A 10150-nucleotide genomic window follows, 5' to 3' on the forward strand; every position below is an offset into this window, starting at 1 on the left:
GTCTAACTAGGTGATTAGCACGCACCCAATTGGGGTGCGTAGAGACCGTGAGGCAAAAAATATATATAGTAAAAAATACATAAATAAAACTAGAAACAAAGTGTAATGCATGGGCAGGTGTGGTGTCCTACCCAATGCCTGTAAGAATTATTTCCCAATTTATCCATGGTAAGTGCATTATAGTGCTTAATGGAAAATACATAAATAAAACTAGAAGCAAAGTGTAATGCATGGGCAGATGTGGTGTCATACCCAATGCCTAAAGAGTTTGTTCAATTTTTCCATGATAAGTACATTATAGTGCTTATGTGATCACCTATGATAAATATATATTGCTAGGTATGGTTAAAGGGTATATTCACCCAACATGTCAGGCAATGCATGTTGGTCCTACATACATTAAAGTGTGAAAAATGTTACCAGCCATTGGGCAATATAAGTGAAAAACATAATAATGTATGTAATCCTGAAAAATTAATAAAAGTGATACAGTGAGAGTGCTGGTACATGTTGAGATGTGTACGTCTCAATACTAGGGATTGGCCAGAAAGCAGTTAAGATCTATATCGACATTCAGGCCGTGTGGCACAAGAGTCCCTAACCGGTAGATCCAGCTTGTTTCATTCTGTGATACTGCTATTTCTTTATTGCCTCCCCTCCAGTTGTCCTTAATACTGTCTATGCCATAGAATATAAGCCCCGAGGGGTCTTTCTGGTGTACTTCTTCGAAGTGGCGGTATAGGTGATGCTTAGAGGACCCTTTCTTAATGAGGTTTATGTGCTCCCGTATCCTAACCCACAGTTCTCTTGTAGTTCTACCTATATATAATAGGTGGCATGGACACTCAATAGCATATGTAACGTGGGTGGTATTACACGTTATCAAATTTCTGATCTTATACACTTTGTGGTCATTTCTTGATCTAAATTCTGTTTTCCTGCGCGGTTGCTGTTTGCTTTCTCTACACGCTAAGCACCTTTGGCATTTGTAAAACCCCTTGAGGTCTGGGCATATTTCCACCTGTTTGGGGGGATTAATGATGTTGTGCACCAGATGGTGTCGGAGAGTGGGTGCTTTTCTATAGATAAATGTAGGCTTGTTGGGGAGGACCTTTGACAATATGCAGTCTTCCTTGAGGATAGGCCAATATTTTTTAAGGATACTTTCAAATTCCTTGTACTGGGAACTAAAGCCAGTGACAAAGGAGCATTAATTTCGTTTTTGGTTAACCAAAAACGAAATGAATGCTCCTTTGTCACTGGCTTTAGTTCCCAGTACAAGGAATTTGAAAGTATCCTTAAAAAATATTGGCCTATCCTCAAGGAAGACTGCATATTGTCAAAGGTCCTCCCCAACAAGCCTACATTTATCTATAGAAAAGCACCCACTCTCCGACACCATCTGGTGCACAACATCATTAATCCCCCCAAACAGGTGGAAATATGCCCAGACCTCAAGGGGTTTTACAAATGCCAAATGTGCTTAGCGTGTAGAGAAAGCAAACAGCAACCGCGCAGGAAAACAGAGTTTAGATCAAGAAATGACCACAAAGTGTATAAGATCAGAAATTTGATAACGTGTAATACTACCCACGTTACATATGCTATTGAGTGTCCATGCCACCTATTATATATAGGTAGAACTACAAGAGAACTGCGGGTTAGGATACGGGAGCACATAAACCTCATTAAGAAAGGGTCCTCTAAGCATCACCTATACCGCCACTTCGAAGAAGTACACCAGAAAGACCCCTCGGGGCTTATATTCTATGGCATAGACAGTATTAAGGACAACTGGAGGGGAGGCAATAAAGAAATAGCAGTATCACAGAATGAAACAAGCTGGATCTACCGGTTAGGGACTCTTGTGCCACACGGCCTGAATGTCGATATAGATCTTAACTGCTTTCTGGCCAATCCCTAGTATTGAGACGTACACATCTCAACATGTACCAGCACTCTCACTGTATCACTTTTATTAATTTTTCAGGATTACATACATTATTATGTTTTTCACTTATATTGCCCAATGGCTGGTAACATTTTTCACACTTTAATGTATGTAGGACCAACATGCATTGCCTGACATGTTGGGTGAATATACCCCTTAACCATACCTAGCAATATATATTTATCACAGGTGATCACATAAGCACTATAATGTACTTATCATGGAAAAATTGAACAAACTCTTTAGGCATTGGGTATGACACCACATCTGCCCATGCATTACACTTTGCTTCTAGTTTTATTTATGTATTTTCCATTAAGCACTATAATGCACCATGGATAAATTGGGAAATAATTCTTACAGGCATTGGGTAGGACACCACACCTGCCCATGCATTACACTTTGTTTCTAGTTTTATTTATGTATTTTTTACTATATATATTTTTTGCCTCACGGTCTCTACGCACCCCAATTGGGTGCGTGCTAATCACCTAGTTAGACACGATATTATCATTTAGTGTAGACTGGATATAAACACCGCCTTCCAACATATTGGAATAAAAGGCAATACTCTGAATTAGAGTCTCCATACACACTATCTTTCACTCACCCTATTAAATTATGCACCTACACTTTTACATAAGATGTTTTATGTTTATTCCTTACTTTTTTCTAAAATAATGTACACGCGGGATTATGATATTTCACCGCGGCCATTGGGGCGGCACAGGGTAACAACTGGTCCCAATATGTAGGCCGCTTTAATATAGCATAACTGCACACGACCCACTGCCCGGCCACCCCGTATCGGACGCACTTTCGCACAACTTCCTTATGGGACTATCCCCTTGTGTGTGAGCCCCCATCCTCTACAAATAAAAGACAAATTAGATGGGTGCAGGATATGACATATACGGACCTCTACTTGGTTTCTTCCTTCTTCCCGTCGAGATTTCACTCGATCTATATCTTCCTTATTATGACCCCCCAGTCACATATTGTACCTGTGTGGATGGTACCTATTAGTCTTGGGTCCTAGCTGTACGCAGTAATATCCCACACTCCTGGTGGTCACTAAATGTAGCAATCTGTATTTACCTAACCTTAAACCTAATGTATCTGCTCATAATGAGCAACACTTCATCTATCTATATGCATAAAGATGACAGAAATACCATTCCGAGGTCTATGCATGCTAGGACACACAGCAATTGGTTTCTTGTTTTGGTGCATATGGCCTCCGTTTGTATGTAGATAGCATAGTGTTTGAACTGGGAACTTTGTATTATGACAAGAGGAGGAGACGCAGAGCGGCGGTGATATTTCCCGGGGTAAAAAACTGTACCTTCCCTAGAGCATCCCCATTGGACAGAAGTCCGGGGACGGAGTGTAGTGATTGGATATCCCCCGGGGGCAGGGATCACTAACATTGCTCTGCGACTCCTATAAATAACAACAGCTGACGCCACGCTGACAAGCCTCAGAAGACGAACAGCAAATTCGAAACGTACGTCAGGCCTGTACGTGTGACGTCACTTCCGGGTGTACGAGAGGTGGTTTGGCTGGAACGCACGCCACTACCTAGGACACACACGCCATCACTCTGTGTAGCTAGGCTGAGCTGACATCTAGGGCGAATTGAAGCCAGCCAATTTAGCTACGAGTGATTTTACTTATCCTCTTTATTTTATTTTACTTAATAATTGGTGTCCTCTGCCCACTTGCCTTCAGGGGACTACCGTTTTACTGGCAGTTAGCCCGTATACCTCAATACCAGCCAGCAGGTGCGGACATTGCCATATTTTTATAAGTTTTTTATTTTTTATTTTTTATATGTTTCTTGTGAGTGGCTTGCATCCACATACCTTTTGAATAAACCAGTGTTTTTTACAAGACCAAGCTGTCAAAACCTTATTACACCATCGGAGCCCCCCGTATGTGCTTTTTTCTTATCCGAGGGACCAAGGGAACTACACCATCCGGACCTATAGCAGCACCATATACGCTTGGAGGAGGGATCCAGCAGCATCTAGTAGCAGTGGCTTCCTGAACCCCCGATACATGCGGATTACCCCAAGAGGGGACTTCTATCTGGTGAGTGGGGTAGCCTGAGGGGAGCACCGGGAGCACTCGGAGTTGTGTGACAGAGGCACCACTTTCACACCCGCCTGTCTGTTGGACTTTTACCAATCTATCAAGATCCCTTGTACATTTCCCTATGGTTTCGATTACAGAAAGAAGAATGTTGAACTATATATATATTTGACAGTTTGTGCAATGGTTTTTCTTCCCCAGGATGGACATTATATTTTATATATAGATGTTATAATTAGTGTACACTCTTAGTCCACTTACTGCACCATCTGGGGCACGCTTACAGTAATACCCTTTTTTTTCTGCAAAGGGGGCAGGAGCCCACCTATTACTATCGCGCCCGGACAGTTTTAGTCTAAGGAGAGGCGTGTATGATTGATTGGGCTGATTTGTATCTGATTTATGCACCTAGCTGTATTCCTGTTATATCTACCTGTTGCTATATAGCAAGGGTATATTATCAGGATTATATTATCTGCAGTTGATACCTCATATATAGCTACCTAGGTATAGAATGCCATATACTATATACTAGCGCATTGAATAGCATATTTTGTACATAAGAGGATATTGTACTCTATCATCCTATCAGTAGCACTTACGAGCTGCGGACTTTCATGACTGTAGTTTTTGAGGAGCATTATCAGAACATACTGCACACCCAGCGCTCTATCAGGGGGTTATTATATATACCCCTTATCTAGCTCCTTTTATAGTGCTTATATAAGCAGCGCCACCATCCCTATCATTATATCCACCATCCATTTCTGCCCCTTGGGGGACAGTTTTCAGGGAGGCAGCAGCTTCTCACCTCTGATATCCTAGCGCAGGTTTCTATTTTTCTTTCATGAATACCACCAAATCAATATTTCTACAAAATTTTAAAAACATAGAAAAGAACTGGGGTTCACAATGGAAGATGAATTATGGAGGCAAAATTGGCACACAATTAGGACACTCTCAGAATTGTTTTTACTACAGAACCTAATTACAAACATCTACTTAAAGGATAAGTAAATTTTTCATAACATGTTACATTTTAAACCCATACTCAGGGTGTAACATGTAACATCTTATGAAAGGACCAGCCCCCACTCCCCCTGACCCCACCACTCTGACATCTAGCGGGGATCTTCTCCCCCACCAGCTGTCAAAATGTAAAAATTATTTGGCTGTTCAGGACTCCACCCGCCTGGCCGCATCACTCATTCACCATGCTCTGTGAATGGAAAACTACAAGTTCCAACAGCCTTAGTTGCTGTCAGCTTGTAGTTCTCAATGAACTACCACTACGCTGTTGAGCACTGTATTCGTTTATGGAGTCTCCCTGTGAGCGAAAAGCAACGGGATGCATGGGCAAGCTTATACACTGACCGTGTGCAGGAGACCTGCATGGCATCAGCGATCTCCTGATTGCTGATGCAATGCTTTACAGGCCCCTACTACAAAAAATAAAAAAAACATTTTTTTTACCTGCAAAAACATGTACATTTATTATTTGTTGTAGAAAGCTGAACTTATCCTTTAAGGCAGGGATATGCAATTTACAGTGAAAATAGTGCAGCGCAAAATTACATACTAATACTATAGTATAAAATAGAAAGAAAGTCCATAATGTGCTCTGGTGCAATATAATTAGTCCAACAGTAAGGCCGAATTCAGCTTCCGACTGAGTTTCTGGCTGAATTCTGCCGAGGAAACTGGTCGTGTGTACACTTTCGGCCGAGGAAGCCGACGAGGAGCTCGACGAGGAAATAGAGAACATGTTCTCTATTTCCTCGTTGTTCTATGGGAGCTCTCGTCCCGCCGAGCTCCTCGGCGGCTTCAGGGCTGAACTGGCCGAGGAACTCGATGTGTTTGGCACGTCGAGTTCCTCAGCCGTGTGTACGAGGCCTGAAGGTAGGTGCAAAAAACACACAATCCAGGAGGGATGTTCAGGAAAGAAGAAACCTCCACCATATGGAAAGGATGGCCTCTCACCTTAATACCCAAACCAACAAAGGGTCAATCAGCATGAATATAGCACAGCAAGCTTCCTGTTCTCAGGGATGTCAGCAGTATGTATAGACAAGATCTCACAACAGCAGCCAGATAAACGAATAAGATGGAGCATTCTGGGCATGTAAAAAAGGAAGAGGAAAATCTAGTGCTCTCTGAAGCCAAACGATTGTTTATTGTTTATTGGTGGACAGGACTTCTTCCACGCTGAAGAAGTCCTGTCCACCGGGATGTAACGCGTACGACGGGGAGGGGCTACGCACGACGTCACCCACGATCGCTTTCTCGTGTATCACGATCGGATACACTGTGTTTTATGCCTTTACTTCAGCACTCAGTTGAGAGTGCTTTTACATGTGAGTTGTTTTTTGTCTTATTATAATAAACGATCGTTTGGCTTCAGAGAGCACTAGATTTTCCTCTTCCTTTTTTACATGCCCTGAATGCTCCATCTTTTTCGTTTATCTGGCTGCTGTTGTGAGATCTTTTCTCTACATACTGCTGACATCCCTGAGAACAGGAAGCTTGCTGTGCTATATTCATGCTGATTGACCCTTTGTTGGGTTGGGTATTAAGGTGAGAGGCCATCCTTTCCATATGGTGGAGGTTTCTTCTTTCCTGAACATCACTCCTGGATTGTGTGTTTTTTGCACCTACCTTTACTGTTGGACTATGTATATTGTATCAGAGCACATTATGGCCTTTCTTTCTATTTTATACTATAGTATTATGTAATTTTGCGCTGCACTATTTTCACTGTATATTTTATTGAGGTGTTTTTTGAATTTACCTTTAGTGCTGGCTTGCATATATATTTTGTGTATATTTATTTAGTTGTGTGTTGTTTTCCAGCACTGAATAATTTTCTATTTACTTAGGGATATGCAATTAGCGGACCTCCAGCTGTTGCAGAACTACAAGTTCCATGAGGCGTAGCAAGACTCTGACAGCCACAATTATGACACCCAGAGGCATGATGGGTAATTTTGAAACAGCTGGAGGTCCGCTAATTGCATATCCCTGCTTTAATGCAACCAATTGATTATACATAGAAAATGCACATGGCCCCTTTTTTATCTAGCAATGCAGTGTAGCACAGTTTATGAAATCTTGTATCTCAAACTGTCTCCCCCCTTAAGGTCCTGAAATACTTTGTTAACCATGAAAACACAAGCCTTACAATGGCCACACATTTATGAACCGGAAGTGTAAACTGTACCTAATAATGTATTTGTTGCTTCTTAATGCAATGGGTATGGATTAACATATCCTTCACAGTTTTTGCCCTCCTATGGGTCATATGTGGATTTGTTGGAAAAATGTCACAAGCGTGAGATCTTCTTGCAAAATTGTTCAATATTCCAAAAAATCTATGGTTTTCAAGCCTAAAAGACACAAACCTTTAACCTTAAAAACTTGAACTGTCATTTTTAAAGCGGAGTACCACCCAAAAGTGGAATTTCTGTTTAAAGAGTTCTAACCCCCTGACATGGCACATTTGGCATGTCATTTTTTTTGGGAGGGGGGGGGGCAGGTACCTAGTTATGACAGTCACATTTTGAACATCGGTAAGGTTTCTCCTTGATATGAATTCTCTGGTGATTGATTAGTGATGACGTCCATGTAAATAGTTGTTCACATTCTGAGCAAGAAAATGGCTTCACTCCTGTGTGAATATTTCTATGTTGATTAGGATATTCCCTCAGTGCAAAGCTCTTGCCACATTCTGAACATTTAAAACCGCTCTCTTTTCTCCTGTGTGAGTCTTCAGATGGATAATAAGATTATTCTTCGAACGAAAGCATTTGTCACATTCTGAGCAAGAAAATGGTTTCTCTCCTGTGTGAATTCTCTGGTGTTCGATTAGTAATCTCTTCAATGAAAACAATTTTTCACATTCAGAGCAAGAAAATTGTTTCTCTCCTGTGTGAATCTTTTCATGTTGAACACAATTTGCCCTCTGTAAAAAGCACTTGCCGCATTCTGAACATTTAAATGGATTCTCTCCTGTGTGAATTCTCTGGTGTTCAACAAGATGATGACTATGTGCGAAGCATTTGTCACATTCTGAACATTTAAATGGTTTCTCTCCTGTGTGAGTCTTCAGGTGTGAAGTAAGTTGAGCATGTCGTAAAAAACACTTTTCACATTCTGAACATTTAAATGGCTTCTCTCCTGTGTGAATCTTCAGGTGGGAAATAAGATTATTCTTCGAACTGAAGCATTTGTCACATTCTGGGCAATTAAATGGCTTCTCTCCTGTGTGAACCCTTTGGTGAATGATTAGCGATTTCTTCCATAAAAACACATTTTCACATTCAGAGCAAGAAAATGTCTTCTTTCCTGTGTGAATATTTTCATGTTGAAGAAGATCTGACCTCTGTGAAAAGCATTTGCCACATTCTGAGCAAGAAAATGGCTTCTCTCCTGTGTGAATCATTTCATGTTTAGCAAGAGATGTCTTCTGTGAAAAGCACTTGCCACATTCCGAACATGTAAATGGTTTCTCTCCAGTGTGATTCCTCTGATGAATGCTGAGTTTTGACTTGTAATTAAAACTTTTCTGGCACTCAGAGCATTGATACGGCTTGTCTCTTACTTGACTCATTGTATGTTGATGAGGATCTGTTAACCTATAAAATATTTTCAGAATAAGTCTTAAATAGTAGTTCGTTTTTACCAGTTGTAAAAAAGGATCTTAAAAGTATCTAAATCTTAAAGAGCATTTGCACTTTTAAACCCAAATTGAACACAATGGGGAGATTTACTAAGACTGGTGCACACAGAATCTGGTGCAGCTGTGCATAGTAACCAATCAACTTCTAAATTCTGTTCAATTTAGCTTTCACAAGAAGTTGATTGGTTACTATGCACAGCTGCACTAGATTCTGTTTGCATCAGTCTCAGGCTGGGTTCACACTACTACACTACTTTCATCCTACTTTGCTCTGCTACATTGGTCCTACATTTATCCTACATTGGTCCTACATCCATCCTACTTTCATGAACAGGATACTACTTTGGTCCGACTTCAATGATATTCAATGGGTTGAAGTAGGATCAATGTAGGACCAAAAGTAGTACAGGGAGCATTTTCAAAGTCGGACCGACTTGTGTAGGACCAGTTAAGACGGCTCCCATAGGGAAACATTGATTTTCACACGTCATGCTACATGAGGCTCCCAATGTAGGACCGTTTGTCGGACAAGTGTGAACCCAGCCTCAGGCCCCTTTCACATGTGCGGACCATATGTCCGCATTTTCATCCATCCGTTGCGGATGAAAACGGGACATACATTAGTTCCTATGTGATTGCGGGTGTCAGCGGGTTGACCATCCGCTGACACCCGTAATCACCCTCCTCCGCAAAGCTCCGCTTTTTCGGATGGAAGAAAATCCTATTTTTCTTCCGTCTGGCATATCGGATCGGCTGAACATGGACATACGGTCCGTGTTCATCCGATCCCCCCATAGGGTAGAGCGGAGGAAAGACAGGGCGGTCCCTGCACAGTGTGCGGGGACCGCCCTGTCATCCAACGTCTCAGTGGGGATTTTACGGAGGATCCCTGCTGAGAAAAGCGGACACACGGAGGCGGATCATTACTGATCCGCCAGTGTGAAAGGGCCCTTAGTAAATCTCCCCCTATCTATTCTACAAAGGGTTAAAGACTAAAATGCTTGGATGGTACATTGAATGAACCTGAACAGATTATTTATTAGTGAAAACAATGAAAATACTGTGGTATAGATAACCCTTTTTTCAGTTGACACAGCTCTGTACATTTTCTGTATTACATTTTAAGTGTATATTATGAATTATTAACATATTGCTGTAAAATTTGAAGTTTATATGTTGGTGTTAAGTCCACTGTAGTCCTTTAACAATTTGGAACTCAGGATGGGTTCTATGAAGGCTGGTAACTTTTCTAGTTTTTTTAAAGCGCAAAGCAGTATTCAAGCCATACACAAAAGCATATCATATCAGAGCTTAACCGTTCCCACATGTGGTGACTGCATTAGTTTTTGTCCTTTATTTTCACCTGTTTCACCAGCCAGTAAACCTGGTATTTTTAAATTCCCTGGCAGCTGAGAGTTGAGATAAACCAT

At 41.3% G+C, this 10150-nt stretch overlaps 1 protein-coding gene across 1 annotated transcript; it reads right to left on the bottom strand.

Moving 5' to 3' along the window:
* Positions 1 to 7745: 7745 nt before the first annotated feature.
* Positions 7746 to 8651, bottom strand: LOC120930557 (gastrula zinc finger protein XlCGF17.1-like). The gene has a single exon (XM_040341732.1). The coding sequence runs from the start codon at positions 8649 to 8651 to the stop codon at positions 7746 to 7748; it is 906 nt and encodes a 301-aa protein (XP_040197666.1).
* Between the last annotated feature and the right edge of the window lie 1499 nt (positions 8652 to 10150).

The sequence above is a fragment of the Rana temporaria genome, chromosome 3 (genome assembly GCF_905171775.1).
Source record: "Rana temporaria chromosome 3, aRanTem1.1, whole genome shotgun sequence".
NCBI classification, from domain to species: Eukaryota; Metazoa; Chordata; class Amphibia; order Anura; family Ranidae; genus Rana; species Rana temporaria.